Source organism: Brienomyrus brachyistius, unplaced genomic scaffold (genome assembly GCF_023856365.1).
Source record: "Brienomyrus brachyistius isolate T26 unplaced genomic scaffold, BBRACH_0.4 scaffold35, whole genome shotgun sequence".
Classification (NCBI taxonomy): domain Eukaryota; kingdom Metazoa; phylum Chordata; class Actinopteri; order Osteoglossiformes; family Mormyridae; genus Brienomyrus; species Brienomyrus brachyistius.
The window spans coordinates 800,350-823,606 of NW_026042310.1; the positions used below are offsets into that span (position 1 = coordinate 800,350).

At 47.2% G+C, this 23,257-nt stretch overlaps 3 protein-coding genes across 4 annotated transcripts; 2 read left to right on the forward strand and 1 right to left on the reverse strand.

Moving 5' to 3' along the window:
- The first annotated feature begins 649 nt into the window (after positions 1–649).
- si:dkey-175m17.6 (N-acetyllactosaminide beta-1,3-N-acetylglucosaminyltransferase 2) lies at positions 650–5,542 on the forward strand. 2 transcript variants are annotated; one of them, XM_048997996.1, is made up of 2 exons: positions 650–839; positions 3,464–5,542. In XM_048997996.1, exon 2 carries the CDS (start codon positions 3,467–3,469, stop codon positions 4,796–4,798), a length of 1,332 nt encoding a protein of 443 aa, XP_048853953.1. In that variant the 5' UTR covers positions 650–839; positions 3,464–3,466; the 3' UTR covers positions 4,799–5,542. The 2 variants fall into 2 exon arrangements, with proteins under 2 accessions (XP_048853953.1, XP_048853954.1); XM_048997997.1 differs by having other exon boundaries at positions 834–927.
- A 1,126-nt stretch (positions 5,543–6,668) lies between these two features.
- sart1 (spliceosome associated factor 1, recruiter of U4/U6.U5 tri-snRNP) lies at positions 6,669–16,510 on the forward strand. The gene is made up of 20 exons (XM_048997984.1): positions 6,669–7,177; positions 7,388–7,442; positions 7,545–7,600; positions 7,935–8,061; positions 8,159–8,264; positions 8,352–8,429; positions 8,672–8,771; positions 8,871–9,013; positions 9,547–9,753; positions 11,110–11,219; positions 11,436–11,581; positions 12,432–12,559; positions 12,655–12,822; positions 13,296–13,406; positions 13,513–13,600; positions 13,787–13,877; positions 14,976–15,111; positions 15,203–15,292; positions 15,896–16,017; positions 16,405–16,510. The coding sequence occupies exons 1-20, from the start codon at positions 6,898–6,900 to the stop codon at positions 16,421–16,423; spliced, it is 2,361 nt and encodes a 786-aa protein (XP_048853941.1). The 5' UTR covers positions 6,669–6,897; the 3' UTR covers positions 16,424–16,510.
- A 1,903-nt stretch (positions 16,511–18,413) lies between these two features.
- LOC125721854 (guanine nucleotide-binding protein G(I)/G(S)/G(O) subunit gamma-3) lies at positions 18,414–22,950 on the reverse strand. The gene is made up of 3 exons (XM_048998002.1): positions 22,744–22,950; positions 21,104–21,203; positions 18,414–19,610 (listed from the first exon to the last, which is right to left on the reverse strand). The coding sequence occupies exons 2-3, from the start codon at positions 21,200–21,202 to the stop codon at positions 19,482–19,484; spliced, it is 228 nt and encodes a 75-aa protein (XP_048853959.1). The 5' UTR covers position 21,203; positions 22,744–22,950; the 3' UTR covers positions 18,414–19,481.
- Between the last annotated feature and the right edge of the window lie 307 nt (positions 22,951–23,257).

Consider the following 23,257-nt stretch of genomic DNA (forward strand, 5'->3'; position numbering starts at 1 on the left):
GTCAAAAGCATGTAAGCACAAGTACAACCACTGGAGAAACGCTTGACCGTTAGCCATACCACTTTCTGCGAGAAATGGAAAGGCGTCTGTACATTTGTTTTCCCAAACATCCATCAATCCATCCATCTCAACTACTTTCCCATCACAGGGCTGCAGTCAGTCTTTGCCCTATCTCGGAAAGCACAGGGCACAAGGCAGGGGAAATATTGGTTTCTGCTTTATTGCCTGTATTTTAACTCAAGTGAGTGACAACAACTAATTATTGCCGCTTTTTCTTAACAACCAGTCCGGACCTGCGCCAACTGCTGAACGTTTCCAATCTAAATCAGTAGAAGCGCGGTTCAGATTTGACTGACCTAATTTGCTTTTCCTTTGTGTGGTTGTGGGAGAGAGTTAAAAGTTAAAGATCGCCAAGCCGACAACGGTATGTTAGATTTCTGGAAAAAAAAATCTTGCTGCCTTTCAAAAGTCCAACAACTAGCTAAAATATGCCTAATTGCGGAAAGTGTTTTTTTTTTATTTTAATTTTTTTAAAGAATATTAGACGACACTGAGTTCCTTCGGATTACCATCCGAGATGAGCACCTGCTGCAGGAGGTGGCTCCGCCTAAATGAATACACATCCTCTCTAGGGTGTGGCATAGTACCGCACGCCTCCTATCCAGTGAAATAGAAGAACTTGGGCTGTCTGATCCGCGGCTATAAACTGATGTTAAACGCCGTATTAACGTCTCGTTTAGTTTATTGAGCATAATCTTGCTGCGGGATCCCTGCACTTGCCGGTAAAATGATTTCGTCATAAAGGGTTCCGGTATAAAGAACCGGGAGGAGAATCACAGGTAATAGAAGAAAAGTTGTTAGCTCGCAAAAGGACAGGTCCGCTGGATCTAAAGTCGCGTCTTGATTTATTTGGCTGCTTTTTAATAGGTGCCAGACCTTACTTCTGTTTTTAACTTTGGTGGGTGGGTTTTACGAATAATTTCTGAATTACCTAAGGTTCTTTTATATATGTTTTGTTTTGTGTATTCCGCGTTCATTTCGGGCAAAACCTTTTGCTCTACGCGAAGATTTTGCTCTGCTCAATGGGAAATAACGGCAAAACGAAGAAAACGTACAGGGTGGCAATTTTATTTATTAAGTTTATTTATCCGTACGCTTGACGAAAAGAGGCTTTTATGTTAAAGGCCATTTTCCATGTGTTGGTGGTTTTTCACGTGTTCATTTTCTTGACTGATTTCAGAAATCACAGTGAACGATATAGGCCCACGAATTTTCAAGACAAGCCTACAAATTATATTACAAGGGCGTTTGGTGAAATTAATAGGACTATTCGTATAGCAGAGGCAGCAGGTGTGGTGTTCGAGTAATTTGTGTGGCCCTGTGGTCAATACAGGCAAAGCATTATTTGCACACATGGTCAGACGAGGCAAAGAATAGGCTGCGTGTTATTTACATAGGCTATTTGCGTTGTTGTCATATCAGGGAATGCCGGAGAAATATTTTCCCTGTCTGAATATCTATGACACTATCAATATTGGTTTTGGTAAATGCCTGCATCCCGGAAAACCTACATAACTTGTAGTAAGTGTGCACAATTGGGTATTTACCCAAGCCATTATGTTGAAGTACCTAGATCAGGGGTTTAACAGCAGTAAGCCGCTGGGATTTACTCTTACAACCATTCGGTCAAGGGTCCATTTCCACACGCTTCACATCACGGCGCAACCTATGCATGCGTCATTTTCTTCCTTCAATTACTCGTCTACGATTTACAGAAGCGGCGTTTAACGGAGAGATATGCAAGTTAAAGTCGTGACCAGACTCCCATCATTAATATTGTAAATATGTTTTCAGTTAATCGCATACGCCAATATTAAACGGATATCGTTATAAGATGTTATGTTTCGTTTTTTATATTAAACTCGTCTGAGGTCGTAAAACAGGATTTGCTCAGGTCCGTATAGAAGCGCAGTAGCGCTTGTTTACAAGCAATGCTCCTCTCATTAAGACTCGGTGTACATGTACTGGGTTGCGATTCCGGGGGTCTCTTTGGACAGGTGGCGATAATGAGCCCCCAAGGGTGGCTTCAGCCCCCGGAGACCAGCGCAGGATAGTTACAGAACCAGCGTGCCCGTCCCACCCGGCAGTAATCCCACGAAAAAACATCTCGCTTCTTTTAAGTAGTGACCCCGGTATGTCCTGGCGTTGAAGCAATTAAATATTTATAACAAGCTGATTGATTGATGGGCAGGTCCCACATTTTAAAATGGGTACACCATTAAAAATAGATTTTTATTTTTTGTAAATGCGTCTCATTTTTTTACTCATCCGGCCTACTCTATTATATCCCAATGTAGCGTGGTATCAAGCCTAAGGTTACTAAAAACCAAAGTTAACTAAAAACCCAGAATTCACAGCTAAAACCAAAACGTTAAGTTAGCATCTCCTGGAGAAACTGATGGAGAAACATTTTCTATACTGAATATACAGACTGTAATCTTTTTAAAAAAAAATTTATGGCATTGTACCATAATTGGATAGGCAATTAATTGCAATTAAGACCGCTACCTCTTCATAACCGTGTTTGTGGGGGCAATTGAGATGTTTCTTTAGTTTAATCTTGTAAGTGCATGTGTATTTTTGTAAATTTTATGATGCTGTGTTTACTGTTGATGTTACCGAGGTTCTTTTACACACTCGATTTTTAAAGAGCTTCGCGTGGGATCAGATTGCAAGCAGACAGCGCTAAATAGAAGCGTATGTGACCGCGAAGACGCATTGTGATCCGATCACCCGCACCGCTTGCTGAGGTGGTCTTGACCAAGTATCTTTTGTAGTGTGAATGCTAATGAGTCCTTATGTGTCCTCGACAAGGACTGAACGGTAACTGCGCACGGGACAGTGACGAGATCCGGACACCCTGGAGATGAGTGATAGTCACAGGCGGGAACGACATGGGCATTAATTATGGCGTAAACTTAAAATAAAAACTGGTTAATACAACCCCTCCTCCCCCCAAATAATCACAAAATGGGTGGAGACCTCAACCCCACCCCACCCACCCCAATGTTCAACTCAAAATTACACCCTTGGTAAGCGTTGACGTGTCTCACTTGCCTACTTAAGACCCTATTGACTGAGACGCGTTTTAAACTCTACTGTAAACAGGGACTTACGGGGAATGTCTGACAGGCCAAGACAGACTTTTAAAACTCAAGAGCAAGTTTAGAAATAGCAACGGAATTTTTTTTTTGCCTCTAGTCGTTTTTATTTTGTTTAGTTTTGGACTTTGTCTTGACTTTATTTACTTTGTGTATCGTGCTTTTAGTTTGCTTTTAATTTTCGACTAACAATTCCTTTGTCACCTTGTTCATTTTCACTGTTCATTAATGATTATAAGATAGATACAGACATAACCGCCTCCTCTCCCCCCCCCCCCCCCCCCCCCTTTGGTTCCCCCCAGCTAATGGCTCGATGTCATAGCCGGATCCTCTGCTTGTGTCTCATGCCCTGCCTGATGGTGGCACATCTGCTGGTCTATGTAGTGGTGTCCATCTGCATCGCCATGTCCTACCACCAGCCCCAGCTTCCCGTCCGCTTCGCGGCCACTGGGGTGTCTTCGGGCTCCCCCGAGCTGGCGGCCCACCCTGTGAACCCGTTCTGGAGCCTTCGGCTGCAAGGCGGAGCCCTGTGGAACCAGCTGCAGCACCCCCTGGACCGGCAATACAACCCCATCCTCAGGGGCAACAGCACTAATACAAGCCCAATGCCCGCTGCCAGGGCACAAGAGCAGGGGAGCCGAGTCCAGCAGGGGGTGCCAGAGTGCAGCCCAGACCAGCGCTGGGTCTCCCTCATCAGGGACTTTAGTTCTCTGCCCGAGCAGATGAGAGATTTTGTCGTCTCCATGCACTGCACCCAGTATCCCCTTCTTTTGGACCAGCCGGACCTCTGCAGCCACAAAGACGGCGATGGGGAGGAGCTTATGCTCTTGGTAGCAGTGAAATCCCAGATGGGCAACTTTGAGAACAGACAAGCCATTCGGCAGACATGGGGTGCGTCGGGGTGGGTGAGGGGGGAAGAGGGAGCCAATGGGGGCTTAGTGCGCACTGTCTTCCTCTTGGGGAGACAGGATGGCTCGACGGGGGATCACCCGGAGCTGGGAGCCCTACTGGAGCTGGAGAACTATCGGCACAGGGACATCCTGCAGTGGGACTTCCGGGACACCTTCTTCAACCTGACGCTGAAGGACGTGCTGTTCTGGCGCTGGTTTTCGGAGCGCTGCCCCAAAGCGCGTTTCATCTTCAAAGGCGACGACGATGTGTTTCTGCGCACGCGCTCCCTACTGGACTTCCTGCACCAGCAAGAGGCGACGTTGGGTGCCGGACCCAACGGCACCGATGGGACGCGGGACCTGGTGGTGGGGGAGGTGATCAGCAATGCAGACCCAAACCGGCAACCTTCGACGAAATATTACATCCCCGAGAGCTTTTTCAAGGGGGTGTACCCGGCCTATGCGGGCGGGGGAGGGGTGGTGTACTCGGGGGCCTTGGCACTGCGTTTGAGGGAGGTCTCCGAGAGGGTGCACCTCTTCCCCATCGATGATGTCTACCTGGGCATGTGTCTTCACAGGCTGGGCATCTCACCCACCCATCACCCGGGGTTTCTGACCTTCGACATTCCAGAGGCTGACCGAGGCAAACCTTGTGCCTATCGCTCCATCCTCCTGGTACACAAGAGGAGCCCCCAGGAGATTCTCCACCTATGGTCCGCCCTGCAGACTCCACCACCTCCTTGCTAAGCCGGCGGGGGTGAGAGCTCCCCCGGGCAAAGCCAGAAGGGGCTGGTAGAAAGGGCACGTCGAGGCTCAACGGGAACCATCGCTATGCACGGAGGGTGCCAGACACGTAATCTCGGACAGTTCCAGCCGACACATGGCCACGTGGGACACGGCAAGCTTGTCTTCCAGCGCCCTTCTGCGTAAATTTTAACGTTTTGGTTGGATCGCCCAAGAACAAAAGATGTGACATTTATATAAAGCGAGTCTTATAAAAGAGACATCCTGAAATATTCTGCGAGTTAGACAGTACTGCTGAATGTCTCAGAGCTGTAGCTGCCGTTCTTTCAGGAATTTCAGATCCTGATGGGAAATGAGATACAAAAGAGGAGCTGCTGCGGATCCAACAGACGGCGTCCAAGGCCTGCATCAAAAGAGTCTCGTTAAAGAACAGACAGAAATCTGCGTGCATCCCCAGAATTGTTTCAGTGAGATATTACGCTGGTAGATGGACTCTGTGTTTACAAATTACAGGCTGTGTGGCTTTGGTGCTGAGCTGAGATAACAGCGCAAGTTTTATTTGACACCTCAGAATTTAAAAATAGACACCATTAGTGTTCTGCAATATTCTGTTGCCTGATCGTCCAAAATAATTTTGTCATTTGACTGTTTGTAGAGAGTTTTTTTGTTTTTTTCTTTTGATTGAGAGGTAAAAAATTGGTTTTATGATAGCTAAACCTTTTGTATTAATAAAATGCATGTTTCGTATGCTCTGTGTTTAATTGCCTGAGTTATCCAGAAACTCGACTCCAGTTATGCTTACATACAAATGCTTTTTTTGAGAAAGATCTCAATTCTTGATCAAACAGCTGTAGAAAAACATTAAACAGTAATATAGATACGTTTTTACTATAATCCCACCCATTTATCATCCATAATACTTTAATTACAAGGTTGCAAAATTAACCCGAAGCTTGTTCCAAGTTATGGATTCTTTTATTGAAAAATGTATGCAGTTTATAGAATGCACTCTTGTGTGCAAGCTACAATCACTCAATATTTATTCATAATTCAAAGTCAAAGAATGAAAATTTAAAAAAAAAATCATAATACAATGGTTGAATGTGCGGACCTGGGGGGGCAGCAAAGGGTGGCTGTGGTGCCCTAGACTGAGACCTGGCCACTCAGTTGTATTTGCATTTTGATTAAGTCGGACTTTGATTTAAAAAAGCTCATTTTATTTCATAACTGTTTCTCTGTGTCCCTGATGATGCACGGTTAAAGAATGAACTCACTGCACTGCTGAGCTAAATGTGCTCTCAGAACAGCAGTGATGCAGAACTTTGGGAATCTTGTACTTACTGTAAGCTGGTTCCCTTAACTGCAAGAAAACGATACATTATGTATTTAATAATTCCACTGCCTGATTTATTAACAATGTTGATCTATAGCATGTAGGTACCTTATATATTCCCTTATTTTTAGGCACCTTATATTCATATATTCATCCCAAAATGTCCTGGTCCCACCCTTGCCACTCCACTGAAAATTTTACGGCTCTTAAACTGTCTCGTCGGGAAGGCAAGTTTAGACCTAATCCTAGGTTTAAATTGCAATGATTACAAGAAGGTCCCGCGTAACCCTGCAATGTTTCAGAAACTTCGTTATATTTAAAAATTATAGTTCGCAGCTAATTTATAATTCATTTAATCGCACGGACAAGTTCATAGACGTACAAACTATTTTCTGTCGTGCACATACTTCTATGCAGTGACCTGTAATTGGAAGGTCTGGCGCGTATCGCCGGTTTTATAATCAGCCACCAGGGTGCGCTGTCATATACAAGGGCCAACTTTAAATTTGACCCCGGATGTAGATTGAGTGCAGAGGTCAAAGTATACTCGCGCGTGGATTCTGCGTATGTGGTTGTTGTTGAAGTGTCGTAGCTATCGACTTGCGAAGATAGCTTTGCGATCAACAACCCACCAGAAGACCATCTTTAAGAGCACTGAAATGGGATTTCGTGTTTAAGTCCTTACACTTTTTCACTTCGTGCTTATTGGATTTTGTTTCCTGTACTATAGTCCGTTTGAATATTTAAAAAAAAGACAACTGCAGTAGTAATGGGCTCTTCCAAGAAGCACAAGGAAAAGGGACGAGAAAGGGATGCCGAGGATAGGCACCGGGAACACAAAAAGCACCGCCACAAAGACCGGGAGAGGGAGAAGGAGCGGGAGGGGAACCGTGATCGCGAAAAAAGAAAACGCTCCCGGTCCAGGGAACGGCCCAGCCGGGGAACGGAGAAAGACAAGGAAAAGGAGAGCCGCAGTAAGGGGGAAAGAAGTGGCGTCGAGCCGCGACTGAAGAAGGAGAGGAGTGACCCTGGAAACGATGACAGTGCATGTAGGTTGTGCGACTATATAATTCCGAAGTCTTCCTTTGGCCAAGCATCATTATAATCAGAACATGGGCTGCTAATACGGAAGTAGAAGTTTGGTCGCGTGAAAGTATGGCAAGCATGTAAAGAAATGTTTTAGGCAAAATGATCACGACGTCAGTTACTTTAAAGAAAAAACAAATATCTTGCTCTTAGTGTTTATGTCTTGTTCGCAGTCATTGGGAGTAAATCTGCAGCAGGAGACGCATCACTCAGCATCGAGGAGACTAAGTGAGTTTCGGCGACAGTCCCCAATAAGAGATGTAGCGGCGTTAACAGGGTGGATCATTTCTCATTTGGTTTTTGTGTATTTTTGTCTCTCTTGTTTGACAGTAAGCTGAGGGCCAAGTTGGGTCTGAAACCGCTGGACCTCAATGAATCCAAGAAAGGTGAGCTGGTCTGCATGTCGAGTTTCGTCGTCGTTGTTCCTGCAGGTTGGACAGACTTTGTCGGTCCTGTTGGGTCCACCTGTCATTTGCAGACAAGGCGTTGGAGACCTAAGCATAGAGCATTAGTCAGTGCACTGTATAATATCTACCTAAAATACCAAGTAAAACTGGCACAGAGTCTTAACCTGCTGAGCCACACTGCTTATCACGTTGCCCCTACAGATTGTTAGAGAGAGAGAAGGTGGTTGCGGGTTTGTGATTAAATGTGAAAATGTAATCTGAGTGTTGTGTGCTGAATCGGCGTGTTCTGTGACTGACTGGGATGACACATCAGAGGTGGGCACTAAGGAGGATCCCATGGTGGCCGAGGTGATCAACCCTGCCCAGATCAAGCAGCAGAGCGAGATTAGGGAGAAGCTGGCAGCTGTGAAGGAGAAGCGGCTTCTCAACCAGAAGCTGGGGTGAGCCTCTCCGGGCCTTTGGCTCTTCCTCCCCTATGTGCAAGTGAGGACGGGCTGCTTGCTGACATCTCCTCCTCCTCCTCCTCCTCCTCTTCAGTAAAGTGAAGACGCTCGCTGAGGATGACCCGTGGCTGGATGACACGGCCGCCTGGGTGGAGAGGAGCCGCACGCTCGCCAAGGAGAAGGAGCTGGCAGAGAAGAGGGTGAGGAGTCAAGACACGCGTTGTGGGAATAGAGGGGTGCTTTTGTTTGTTGTAATCTCATCTCTCTCTCTCCTCTCGGCCTTTAAGGCAAAACTGCTGGAGGAAATGGATGAGGAGTTTGGGGTGAGCACCTTGGTGGAGCAAGAGTTTAAGGATAGCAAGAAGGTGAGCTTGTCAGTCTGTCTGCTGTATCGTTTTCTGGGAATTTGGTGCTAATGTGTCATTTTAAAGAATATTCAGACTATGATGTCATTTAAGGATATTATGTCATTTAAAGAATCATAATTTAAAGAATGTTATGATGAGTTGGTCTTAAAGAAGATATAGAATTGTTTCTGAATCTTTCTGGAAGTCTGGGTTGTGGTTTTGGTTCTGATAGTGTTTATCTGTGACCGTTCGCTCTGCAGGAGTCTTACAGCGCCCACGATCTGAAGGGTCTCACTGTCCAGCACAAGATGGAGTCTTTCAAGGAGGGAGAGACACTCATCCTCACGCTGGAAGACAAAGGTCTGTTGCTGGGCGGGGAGTGCTGGAGGGTGGGTTTACCGCGGATCGGCGCAGGTTTCTGACTTCTGGCACTTTGCGTTTGTGATGGGATGGTCCCAGGTGTTCTGGAGGAGAAGGAAGACGTGCTGGTCAACGTGGGGCTGGTGGACAGGGAGAAAGCGGAGAAGAACGTGGAGCTTAAGAAGAAGAAGCCTGAATATAAACCCTACGAGGAGGAGGAGAGCGTGGACGACATGGTCACGGTGAGATGGACGCGCCTGTGTTTCTGTTACCCAGAATGCCTGTGCGTTATTGCCCAGTCCACCTTGGAGGGAGATACTTTGCTGAGTATTATGCCTGTCGTCTGTGTAATTGCTTTTAATGATGTATTTGACCGAGCTGAGCTGTGCATGTCCTCCCCGTGTCATTGTCGGGTTTCCTCTGGGTTTGCTGTTTTCTTCTGACATTCAGAAGCATGTTTTGGTGAATTGGGGTTGTCAGATTGTCCTTAGGTGTGAATGGTCTGTGTCTTCTGCGAAGAGTCGTCACCCGTAATTTCCACAATCCCGCCTAGAAACGGGGTATGGATGACTGTATTTGACCATATAAGTTACAAGTACATAGTGATGGGAATAATGGCTTACACTCATTGGCTGGATTAGCCCAATGGACATAACAAAATACCCAATGGGATGGCAATTAAATTTGGTGCTGAGTGACTCGTGTGCAAATGTAACCAGAGTGGTTTGCCGTTTTCCAGGACGGTCGCTCTCATGTTTTCCCTTTCATCCGGCAGTTCAAGTCCCACTCCGTGCTGTCCAAGTACGACGAAGAGATCGAGGGGGAGAAGAAGAAAGGCTTCCGGCTGAGTGCGGGCGGCCACGCCGACAGTGAGCGCGAGCGGGAGCTGCAGGCCATCCGGGAGACGCTGCGCAATCAGGCGCAGTCACTGCAGCTGCCCGCGTTAACCATTGCCTCGGAGTTCTACACGCCACAGGAGATGGTGAGGGAGGGGGGCTGCGCAGGGCCACCTGAGCCGCATTCTTAACGACGTTGCTGGTAATGCGACACCGTGCAAATGCGTTTAGGCAGTCAGCGGCTACTTAGCGGGGGTAGTAAGCGTATATTTCTGCTCCGAAACAATTTAACTTTAGGACATATGCAGTAATCGTTTTCCAACAAGTTGCTGATATCTTTTTGGACACCGCTTCAGTTCCCAAACCTAATTAACTTAATTAGTTAAATGGCACGATGAGGTACTGATTGGGTGGGGGTAGTGGTCTGGTGAAAATTTACATGTGTGTATTGGGCCGTTGCTGCAAATACTGGGGTGATGATATGAGGGGTTTTGCTGTGCTGCGACCCCCTTAAGTCATGTGATTATGAATACACCAATCCGAAGAGGAGTTCACTTTGCTGGCCTGGCATAATAATATCATTTATAATAATAATAATTGATTCTTTATTGATCCCCATGGGGAATCATGTGCTTGGCGGTATTGGTGCCTATATTCAGATATCGTATAAGAACAGAGTATGCATTAAGCAAAACAGATAAGTAGAAATAAAGATTTATGGAATAAAATTAAATAGTGATCAGTGCAAGCCGTATAATATACTAACAATTGTTATAAGAGCGGTAAGGGAACAGAGGTATTGAATATAGATTATAAGAATATTAAAATATATTACAACCCGTAGATGGGGGGGGGGGGGGGGGGGGGGGGAGTGCAGAGTGAATGGGGGTCCGAGGCAGGTACAGGGGGCTTGTTTATGAGTTCAGCTTCTGAAGGAAAGAAGCTGTTTTTCTGGGTGTAGTTCTGGTCTTGATGGTCCTGACCCTCTGGCCGGAGGGGAGTCTTGTCTGTACTGTAAAATGGAGTTCTAACCTTTAGATAGCCGTGGCCTCACATACATTATGCCAGAATCTCATGGTCACCTGGACTACATGCGATTAATGCCGTTAATGTGCAAACCTCCAGCATTCTGTGCACCAGCGTAGGGGAGCCCCTGATACAGAGGAGTAATGTGCATTAATGTTGCCTCGTTCGGTCTCTGCTAGCACACTTGCCTTCATGGGGGCAGCGTGTGGCTCTGTGGGCGAAGCCTGTGTGCCTGTAATCAGAAGGTCGCAGGTTCTAACCCAGCCTCACTACGTCTGCGGGTCCTTGAGTCTCCCTGGGTGCCTCAACAGGTGGTCGCCCTTCGCTGACAGCTTACTCTACAAAGAGCAGACAATTTATGCATGGGGATCAGTAAATGATCTATTATTATTATTATGCTGCAGTCATAGATGATGCCATTTTGTCCTGTGATCCTCCTACCATGGTAAACGTGTCCCCACGATGTCCGTTTCAAGGCCACCTTCAAGAAGACCAAACGGAGGGTGAAGGTCAGGAAAAAGGAAAAGCCACTGAGGACTGAGGAGCTCCTGACGGACGACACGCGCAGCACTGACTTTGGCTCCAGGTACCGCAGTTCGATGGTGTGTCCTGTAGGTGGCGTGGCAGTTAACGGGTTGGGATAGCTTACGCAAGAGTAGCTTAGTTGGCCCTCAATGCTCTCCTCAGTCCGGTGTGACCTTAGTATCCAGGTGTATAGCTGGGTAAATCGGCGCTAAACGCGGCCAGTTGACATGTGGCAGCCCCAGGCCCCTGAAGACGGAACGGGTCACTGCTTTTCCAGGACGCGCGGGCGGGGGCGCCGGCAGGTGGAGGAAGAGACACTGGAGGCCTCCGAGGAGAATGTGGACGCTGTGGCGGACGGGCGGAGTGACGTGCTGCAGAAGTCTGACGACACCCGCTTGGAGGACATGGACATCAGCGAGGACGGTGAGATGGGAGGAGGGCAGCGGCAGCCGAGACGCACGATCAAGCGTGGCAGGCTTGCTGCCGCCGGACGTTACGGTTCCAGCGTCTGGGGATCGGTCACAGTCCTCACGCTAATGTCTAGAACGTACAGAGTACAGCGGGATGAGCATCAGAGGAGATACCAGTAGTGGTCCGCAGGGAGGCACCTCTGAACATGGAACTCATGAATTGGTTCTGAAGGCAAAGAGGGATCCAGGGGACCAACACTGCATAAACCGCAGATGTTTTTTTATGAAGCACTGGAAAGTTGAGTGCACAACTAATAAATGAAAATGTAAGTCAAATAAAACCAGCTTCCTTTATAACACGGGAAGAGGGCGTACCGCTGCGTGTCTGACATCCCGTTAACTGGCTGTGTGGTGATGGCAGTCAAATTCTAGACTGTCCTTTTACTGTAAACGCACCAGTTAATGGATTCATCCCACGAAACAGAGCAGTACGTAATGTCCCTTGTAGAAAGAATGCCTGAAATTTTCTCCGCTGTTATACCTGCTAGAGGAGGTCACTTTGATGAAGCAAAGATACAGCGTTTTCTTGCTAATAAAGGGAAAAAAAACGTTTGACTGGTAATGAGGCAAAGTGACTGCTGTCTCCGAATTGCATGTAAGTTGCTTGTATTTACGGTGCCACCATATTTTCATTTGCTGTATGAATATCATATAAACCAGCTGTCTGCAGTATAGCTGCCGCCTTAAAGTCAGTGCTAATGAGCAGCGGGTTAGGGTCCCTCCTGGAAATCGTGACCTTTCCCCCCCCCCCCGCCCCGACCGACCGTGCCCCTATGGTGTTTGCCCCCCCCCCCCCCCCACAGAGGATTTCGGGGCCCCGAGAGGCACAGTCACCCTGGAGGAGGACGAGGCCGAGTTGGAGCTGCAGAAACAGCTGGAGAAGCAGAGGCGGTTGAAGCAGAATCAGCTCATGCAGGACTCCGGGGAGAAGGTCAGTAACACCCCCCACCCCCCTTCTTTTCCCTGCAGGTGGGAGTCCGGTTTTCAGCCTAATGATTGTGTAAATTCTCCCCCTCCCCCCCTAAGGTGGCAGAGCAGGTGAAGCAGCTACAGGGGGCAGCAGAGGGAGAGGAAGAGGACCCAGAGCAGAAGAGCAACATCGTCTTCAACGCCACCTCGGAGTTCTGCCGCACGCTGGGCGACATCCCCACCTACGGGCTGTCGGGGAACCGCGAGGACCGCGAGGAGATCATGGTGAGCACGGGCACGCAAGGTCGTCGCCTGCATGCCCCCCCCCACCCCCGGGCTACATTCCATTTCAACTTGGGAGTTGGAGGAACCGCTTGCAATCCCGACCTCAGAATTCAACATGGCTGCACCCTTCGCAGACAGAAGTAGTTTTATGCTGCTTAGTAGCACTTGCATCTTATTTGCATTTTATTAAATCAGTCGCGCACACAGTGCCGTCCAACTGCTCTCTGGACGAAGTACCGCATAATACGTTATCAACTGGTATTGCTAACAATGGCTAACAGTGAACCTGGCTGGAACCGGCACTGCTAAATGGGCTTTCGACTCGTTGTACTGGAACGCAGTTAACTCGGCTGTGGCGTCATTCCCAGCTCCTACTAACGACCTCCGAGGTAAATGGAACGCGGCATTATTAAATGGATGGAGGGTGAGTCGCGGTCACTGCTGATGTCGTGGGCATCTGGGCCTCTTTCCAGGACTTCGAGCAGGAGGAGGAGAGGGAGGGGGGCGGCGGCTCAGAGTCGGAGATGGACGAAAACGTGGGCTGGAGCATGGTGAACCTGGACGAGGAGCAGCAGCAGCCTGATGTGAGTCTTCCGGGCCACTAGGGGGCGTACTTAGAACGGGGTCTCTCTCTCTCAGGCAGCTGTATTGATTCCGTGTTTATGGAGCTGTGTCTTGCCCCACTGGCAGTTCTCCACAGCTTCCACCACTATTCTTGATGAAGAGCCAATCATCAACTCGGGCCTGTCTGCTGCTTTGTTGCTATGCAAGAACAAGGGTGAGTGTGAACAGGAGGGTGTTTTGGGAGAGCTGGAATGTTCCGGAATTATTATACTAAGAATAGACCTTTATTAGTTCTCATTGATTGGGACGGTGCGTAGACAATTCATTTTATGATCATGGGCTTTTCTAAATTAGTTTTAAGTGCCTTTTTTTTTTTTTTTTTTTTTTTTGTCGTCCCCAGGTCTCTTGGATACCCAGATGCAGAAAGTGGCCCGGGTTCGAGCACCAAAACCTGTCCTGCATAATGAGAACTACTGCATTGAGGACAAGATGTGAGTATTTGCCGGTGTCTCATCAGCACGGTATGAAGGTTATGGCTCTCTTGGCGCTTTCACACTGAAGTTCTGGAACCTGGTCCCGGTTCGTAAGTTTCTGGGCCGTCTCGACCCGGGACCTTTGTAGCTCCTGGCCATTTCGGTGTGTCACTTTCACGCCACACGACAGGAACTTTGCCCTTTATGCTAAATAAACAAGGCAGACACAAAAGCATCATGCGAAACTACACCACCACGCAATGACAGTGGAGGTTAAATAAGTCGTTCTGCTAGATATTTGTTAGTCATTGGAGGGATCGATTGCGAAAAAAATGGGACGCAACCTTATATTTATATTTTACTTGTACGAACCGTGAAATGTTAAGGATTCTTATTAAATCTGGCCGACAGGTAAATCTTTCGTTTTCCCCAGAATACAAAATCGATGTAACATTATCCCACTAATAAGTTTCATTGCTGGCACTGGTGATAATAAATATTGGTTATCGATCAAATTTTTATTGCAGACATATGGATACACAAACAAAAATGCATTAAATGTAATTGAGGTACAGAGAATTCCAGCTGCTCAATTTTTGTTCCTCTATCTTTTTTTGCACAACCAATCATCAAGTTATCACTTTAGGCACCTGTCCAGTAGTTTTGTATTTGAACAAACAGTACCTAGTCTGGAGCAGCTACTAAAAATTTCAGAACAGCTTCCAATGAACTATTGGGGTGAATTCCTGCTGTGTGAACACGTCAGAAGTTTCTGGTTCTGGAAAAAAGGTTCCGGTTCCGGAAAAAAGGTTCTTGCGGTGTGCAAAACACCTTTTCCAGGGTTCAGAAACACAAATGATAGGTGGTCACTCTCTGGGAGCTACGTTTAGACGTAGAAACTGAAGGAAGTTTCACATCTTATTTGCTAAAAAGCCTGAAAAGCATCCTTTTTGCGATGCTGAAGATGGTTCCTGTAAAGGTGTGAGGAAAGAACAAGCCCCCCCCGATTGGCACTGACAGCTGTAGAATTTTCTCAGTCTCGCCCACATGCTATGTGTTACATCAGAGATGTGTCTCTTCATTGTGGGCTAAGCAGAGATTTACTGCCCCCTGCAGGATCATCGACGATAAATACAGCCGGAGAGAGGAGTACAGGGGTTTCACCCAGGAGTTTAAGGAGAAGGAGAGCTACAAGCCCGACGTCAAGATAGAGTATGTTGACGAATCTGGCCGCAAGCTCACGCCCAAGGAGGTACGTCTGCTCTCCCAAACCTCCACCCTCCAAAACAGCGCCTCCCGCTGTTGGGATTCTTCCGGCACTAACTCCCCTTCTGTGACCCCAGGCTTTCCGCCAGCTCTCTCATCGTTTCCATGGCAAGGGCTCTGGCAAGATGAAGACTGAGAAGAGGATGAAGAAGCTGGAGGAGGAAGCGGTGAGTCGAGGCTCTGAGCTGACGCCCGATCCGTTCTCCCTGTGCTGCTCGAGTCTCCTGCCGCAGTCCAAAGCCATGCGGTTGGGTCGGTTGTAGTTCTTGGTGTGTGTGTGTGTGTGTGTGTGTGTGTGTGTGTGTGTGTGTGTGTGTGTGTGTGTGTGTGTGTGTGTGTGTGTGTGTGTGTGTGTGTGTGTGAGAGAGAGAGAGAGAGGGACACAGCGTGTGTTTGTGGTGTGTGTCAGAGAGACACACGAGTGTTTATTCGTGTGGGTTTGTAAAAGAGATTGTGTGTGTGTCTGAGAGAAAGTGTCTGCTTGTGTGTACCTTTGTGTGTGTGTGAGAGCGTACACTTGCTTTTGTGTGAGACAGACTGTGTGTGTTTGTGTGAGAGGGTGTGTGCATGAGAGAAAGTGTGTGTGTGTCACATGCAGAGTTGTGTTACCCTTCTGCCCTTTGCTGCCTGGGATAGTCTCCAGTCCCTTCTCTGACCCTGTCCTGGGTGAGTGGTTATAGGATGGATGGATGGATGGATGGATGGATGGATGGATGGATGGATGGATGGCATGACCTTTTTCGAAGCGCTGATCCCTCATACCCTTGCAGCTGCTGAAGAAGATGAGCAGCAGCGACACCCCGCTGGGCACCGTAGCTCTGTTGCAGGAGAAGCAGAAGTCGCAGAAGACGCCCTACATCGTGCTGAGCGGCAGCGGGAAGAGCATGAATGCGTGAGTGCGGCGAGCAGCGTGCTAAACAGTTAGCCCTGCGGGGGGGCGTGGTGGTTAAGGATGCTATCCTGTTGCCACGTTCTTGTTCCACATCGCTTGTCCTGGTTTCTTGGGTGAATCACTTTGAACTTCTGACGCCAGTAGGCTGGTGGTTCAGATTGTTGCCAGTGAGGAGGATTTGGGGTCACTCAGGTTCTGATCGTTATTAATCTAATTAATCCTAAACCCTAAACTCCTCTGGTTACTGACTTAACGCTGAATGGTGCGGCCTTTCGCACATCGGGCTAAAGCCAGATATTTTGCTGAATGTTATGTGTGTGTGTGTGTTTTTTTTTTATTATTATTATTATCTGATATTTAATGTTTAATTTCTTTTTGTTTCCATAGAAACACCATCACCAAATGAACACGGGGACCAGAGAGAAATGTGTGCGCAAAACACCCACTTTTAAGTTTTTCTGTTATTAATAAAACAACATTGGAGACACCATTATGCTACGTGTGTAGTCCGGTTGTTTTTAGTCCTTCAGATCATAGGTATAGAGTGTTCAGAGTGTGAACAACCATGATTTGCATAAAAACCTCAGTATTCCTCTGTGCTGTTTTCTTCCTGGCAGTATTATTCTGTTAAGTGTGTGAGGCTGAAAGATTTATTATGCATTATAATACAAATATAAAGAATAAGCAGGCATATTAGGGTAATAAGTACAGTTCTTTTGACGTTTACTGTATTTACTGTGATCCTTTTAGTTTTTTGGGTGCTGGCACTGGTTGAGGATTTGAGAATCCTCGCTTTACGTCACTCCTGTACCTTTCAGTTGTGGGGAGGTGGGGAGCCCAGGTGTTGTAGGTTGAACAGAACTTCGGTAAATTCTTCAGTAAAACCTCAGCCTCTGAACAACCCCCCCCCCCCGTCTGGAACAAGCTGACAGTCGCCCATGTGTGAGGTGCTGTTAGAGCAGGAATGCGAGAGCATGTCACGATGGGGAAAAGCGAGCGTACGAAGTGGGTGGCGGTCTCTTCTCACCTCTTCTTCATCCTTCCTGCCGGTAAATATGGCCCAGCCTGTGTGTGTTTTAGTTCTACCTGCCCACTGTATGCCCCTGGGCCATGGAATGTTCTACAGTATCACTCAACATGGGTGGGGGAAATTGGGCGGACATCTGCGTGTCTAGAGCTAAAAATGTCTGTGACAGACTGGTGCTGGACTTTTCTGCACTATATACAATATTAGTCAGTGTGGACCAGCTCTCTATTAATATTTAAACCCTGTAGTCTCGGGCCATTTGATATGGCTCTCGGGGACTGGGCCATGCAAATGTGTGTCATTCAGCCACCTGCAATCTGCAAATGAGCCTGACAAAATATGCACACACATCTCAAGTCTCTCTGGGGGATGCTTGGTATATATTTGCTGACTGCTATTGGGCTGTGGGTGGCCTTTTCGTCCTTTAATTCCAATACCGGGTTTAGGATTCCTGTCTGCACATTCATATTTTAATTCGTTATATACTTTGACAAGAAGAACAAATTGTCTACCACGCGATTGTAACATCAGCAGTTGTTTAGAATAGAGGACGAAATGTGGATGGCTTTATTGTATGGGCTATGTGATCGATCAGTCGTGACAGCATGTATGTGTGTCTCGTCGCCCCTGGTCTAATCTGAGAGCCGAACCCTGTGCTCTGTGCCGGACCTATGGGCTACAAGCAGAAGAGCGGTCGAGCTGCTTAGGGTCGGATCAGAAAGCCTGCGGATGAACTCGCGTGTCCCTGCTGCTGCGTGAATGTTACCGAATCGGTCAATTAAGAAATATCATTATGAATAGGCCGTAGTACAAAGGAGTAACAGATTTCAAAACGCAACGAAAGAATTCAGTTAGCCATCGGAAAACGAGGCTTCCAAATGCCGTTGGCCTGGTAGGGTTGCGCAAGATGCATCCTGCCCCCTAGTTACTCATTTGTTGCATCCATCCATCCATTTTCCAAACCGCTTATCCTACTGGGTCGCGGGGGGTCTGGAGCCTATCCCGGAAGCAATGGGCATGAGGCAGGGAACAACCCAGGATGAGGGGCCAGCCCATCGCAGGGCACACTCACACACCAGTCACTCACACATGCATTCCTACGGGCAATTTAGCAAGTCCAATTAGCCTCAGTATGTTTTTGGACTGTGGGGGGAAACCGGAGTACCCGGAGGAAACCCCACGACGACATGGGGAGAACATGCAAACCCCGCACACATGTAACCCAGGCGGAGACTCGAACCCAGAGGTGTGAGGCAACAGCGCTAACCACCGCACCACCATGCCGCCCTGGCTGGGAAACACTGAAGTCAAAAGATCTGTTTCGAAAAAGCGTTGATGCACTTAAAATTAGTCTAAAGCAAACCAGGCGTGAAGCTGGGATCCTTTAATTAAAGCATGAGGAAGAAATTAATAGTGAAAGGACTTTATTACGAAGTACCACGATGCCATCCGATTATCGTACACACGCGCTAATGTTTAAGTATTCAAAAAATTTTCCTGCACGTACTGTGGAAACGTATAAATACAGTGACAGGCCCTATAGAGTAAAACTAATCATGATGATAAACGATGGTACCTGCAGTCCCCGAGAGACATGAATGGTTCCTTCAGACAGTTCTGTCAAAATAAACGGCGTCATACGTTAATGACACAAACTCGCGTCATCCTTCCAGTCACGATACCAGGTGAAAACCTTCGCGTGGCGGAGGAATGGTTAACTGCATCAATTACAATGTTGTATCGCGTGTATCTCTAGAATCGTCCTGTGTACCCAAAGCTGTTGTGGTTTTCTCCCCATTGGTCTATATCTCCATTTCGAGTCCAAAAAACCTTGAATTTTACACGATGTTTTTTTTTTTTTTTTAACCACACAACAAAACAGCACAAACATGCAGAACTGCCGGCATACCGTAACAAAAAGAAAACAGCAATAAAAAACTTAGCAAAAGTCATTTGTGCATTAATACAAATATTGGTTGTAAATAATTGTGAACTATTTCTGATAACTTACACGGTTACTTTAAAAAAAAATCGTTTTTCTCATTTATTTCTATTTTTGATCCCTTATGCACTTTATTTTATTCATCTAGAATTATCAAGAGTTTTTCTTCCTTTGGGTGTGTGTGGAAATGGAGAGATTTGCTAGTATCACAGATCTGATGTAACTGCTTACTTGTAACAAATGTCGATATATATATATATTATTTTTTTCTTTTTTGCAATGGAGGTTAGACTACGATCATTCCTGGATACCTTTAATAAATACACTGTATTTGAAAACTGTTTCCTGACGTTTGGAGGACATGGAAGATGCGCATGGAAATGCCACCGGATCATGTTGTCATCTCTGCCATGTTCGTGTGAGTTTGCGAGATGCGTGTATCTGACTGTATCTGCTGTAGCCTCTCTACCTCCCTCCCTCCTGCTCTCTCCCTCTCTAAAGGAGAGCACAGAAGAACTTCTTCTCCCTGAAGGGGTTTTCTGAAGTTGGTACGGGGGTGATCAGGGGGTCCTCGCAGGCGTGGGCGTCACAGTACGCCATCAGGTCCGCCGCTGCCTTGGAGACCTGGAAGAAGATGGGTGGGCGTGGTTGAGATTGGGCTCCGGCGGAGCGGAGACTCACCCCTGACCTAGAAAAGATGACTTGGGGTGGAGTAACTGTGTAAGCAAGATGCCTCAGATCAGCCTGGCAGATAAGCTGTGTTTGATGTAGTAGTGCACACATGAGAAGATTAATGAACGTTGCATTTCCTGAGCAGAGAGGTTTAAGCTTGTAAAGCTCAAATTTCTGCACAGATACAGATAAACTTGGTGCCCGGGGCTGAACTGGGACCCACCTTGTTAATTTTTGCAGACTGGGGAGGGAACCACATGACAGCGTTTGTGGAATGATAAATTTTGCTGGCCTGCTGTAGGGGGGGGGGTGTGTCCCTTGCAATAAATTTTGCCTGTCGGATGGCGAGTCCAGCCCTGCCTCTGACCCAGGTTAAGCTAAAAGTTTAACGTGGAAACTTCCCCCCCCTCCACCCAAAAGCTAAAAACACTACAAATTTCAATTTCCTCAGTAACAATAATTCAGATTTTCCTTCATTTACTTAATGCCTGTACAGCTGCCGATGAACATGTTAACAATGTGAAGAGGCACTGCAAGAGATTTAGTCCCCCAATTCAGAGCAATTCAATTATGTTGGTTGCTTAGGCCTACTCTAGTTGCTTGGGCCCGCCTCCTCTACAATCTGATTGGTTGTCTCTCTGAACCAATCATTTTTTTTGTCCGGCCCTCAGAACATTATTGTGTAAGTAAAACTCCCATGAGCGCAATGTGACAAATGTGGCTGCCGTCATTTTTTTTTGTGTGGCACGATTTGGTTTAAAATGCAGGATATGCTGTTCAGCTGACTTGCCAGAGTGAAGCTTAGAGGTCCTGTCTGGGCACGCAGAATGAGTCATCAGGTTGGCGTGATGACAGATAGGCTTGGGGTGCCGTCTGACAAACAGGGCTCTGACATCGGATACACTGAGTGACATTACATCTGTTTACACTGCCTTGGGTATGTCTTTCCTCAGCCAGTTTAAGGATAATAATAAATTCTTGGTTATGATGACATCACATTTATGCGACTAATTTAAATGTTTGGATTACATCATCAGCTCACTAGGATTAAAAGTTTGATAGTGGTGTAATTGATACATTAAAAGTAACAGTCTAGATATCTCAGCAACTAAAGCACTTGACCTCAGGGGCAATTTTAGTTTTTTTTTAAGATGGGTGGCAACCTTATCACTAGCCAATGATGTGTTTTGAATTGGTGAGTGACAGGGGAGGGGAAACTCTCGGAGGCCAATGAGCTTTCAGTTGGGGCCAGTGCACCTGTGGCGCCGCCCCTGTACGTGCCTCTTCTTGGAGGTGGGGGATCCAGTGGACAGCCTAACCCTGGCTCACGTGATCGAGGATAGTCAAAGATTTGGAAGGACAGTGAAAGTGGAATGAAAAATCAAGGCAAGCACTTTATAAATAGCAACTGGCGGATGCAACGTGTGCCGACGTCCCCCCCTGACCTTGATCCGACACATGCTGGCTTCGATCTTCAGCTGCTCCACCAGCTTCCTGGCCTGTCCGACGCTCATGGTGCTGTTCACTGGGGTGTCTCCTTTCATCCTGTCCCAGAGAAGAGGACACTGGCAGTTCAGACTGCGTTGTCTCCTCAGAAGATTAAGATGCTCCTGGACGCTCACTTTCCCGCACACATTGATTTTCGATCGCTTATTTTGCTAGAAGTGCTTTATCCTAAGATGACTTAGACACCTCCCTTGACTCACGTAAAGCAGGACTTTGTGCCATACCAGCATGGCCGTGAAAGAGGCACGGCCTGCAAATTAGCTGAAAAAAGACTCACTCCAGACTTAAAATCCCAAATGCAGATTTCTCAATAAGCTCACAGAATATCCTGATTATGCTTTCTGAAAACAAAATCCAGTGGCTATATCTTTTCCTAAGAACATGAACATCAACAAAGAGCAGATGAGCTCTTCCTGTTGAATAAACTCACTAAATGTTTTTGAGACAGTTTCTGCATGAAGGACATTTGGTGGCATAATTTAGTGCAACGGTCTTGTCTTGCTGTGCCTTGATATGACAAGCAGCCTCATTTGCCCTTTACAAAGGGGCACGATATCCAGACCTTGTATTTTGGCCTTCTGTGTACTTTTCCTCAAACTTGCCTCGCCGTTCTGGTTTGACAATCAATTGGGGGTGTGAAACGGCCCCCATGTGGATGATGTTGTCCCTGTCTACCCTCCCACAAATGCTTGCAAAGAAACAAAACAAATAACCTACAAATAACACCCGTCGGAAGATTCACATTGATTTTATTATCTCTCAAGTTGCATGCCACACTTAGGTCCTTCCACAAACCCTCATTTCCTCTTCCTGCCTGTTTATTGAACGATGAATATCGATGAATACTTGGCTCAAAATATGGCTCCACTGGAATGAGGGCGTGAGCATGCCCGGCCGGGGATATCGCCGAATTTGGTGGCAGGCTCACCATCTAATGAATGACACAATGTTGTTTTGTTCTTCAATTGATTAGACAGCGCATTTCCAGCCAATCGCACAGGGACTTCATTCCTACAGACCAGCTGCCTGTCATTGTTAAAACAAACGTTCAGACAATGTTTCCAGAACAGATCCCACGCCACGTCTTGTCGACATCACCGTCTCCATCTGTCCCACAGCAGAGAAATACCTAACGAGGTGATGTCACCCCACATCAGGGCTGTGATTTCCCCCCGGGCCCCGTCTCTGCCGAGGGACACTCCTCAGACGTTCAATTAAATATTAACGACAGGCACATGCTCCCGTAGCTGGCGCAGTGGAGAGCCTCAGACCGTCTGAGGCTCACCTAGAACCGGGGTCCCCTCCCAAGGAGCCTCCGCGTGGAGGAAGGAGTGTAGACACAGACTCTCTGATGGACGCTATATTAAGCAGTCCCATATTTTTTTACGAATAACGTGCACGGCACTGCAGTGTGAACACAGCAGAGAGATTCCGGCATGCCGAGGGGTGCTGCGACTGTGCATGCAGTGGGAATGGTGAACGAAAGAGGGAAATGGAGGGAGAGTCTTACAGAGAGCGAGGGGAAGAAAGACAAGCCCATAAAGGTGTAATATCCAGGCCTTTTGTAGGTCTCGCTTACCCTTGATGTTTTCTTTTCCTGGTGTGGTCTCTCCCTCCTCTTCTCTCTCTTCCTCCCTCTGTCGCGCTCTCTCTGAGATTCTAGCTAAGCCGTACCCCACCCCTCACAGACGATGTAGATGCTGTATTATTCAGCCGAGTCTGGTGGATCTGGCGTTCTCCTACAGTGCCTAGCCGTGTCTTAGTACACACATCGCACCCCTCCTCCTGTGGTCAGTGGAATGTTCCAAGAAGCCTGAAGGGGGGCTGCTGCATTTTTTTTCAGCACAGCGCGTACCATTCGTGGACCTTTAGGGAGAGGACTCGAAAAATTACATCAGAAATCACATGCATTAATACATGAGAGGAAACACGCCTTTTGTGCATCCATGTAAATGTATGTCTGTGGCACGGTGTGGCATGTGCGTGAGTGTGCAAGACCAGCTTGCATGTGTGAATCTGTGAGCATCTGTGGCTATTACTCTCATCGATCACCCTCCCCCCGCCATCTCTTCCGTTTCCATGGGAACTGCTGC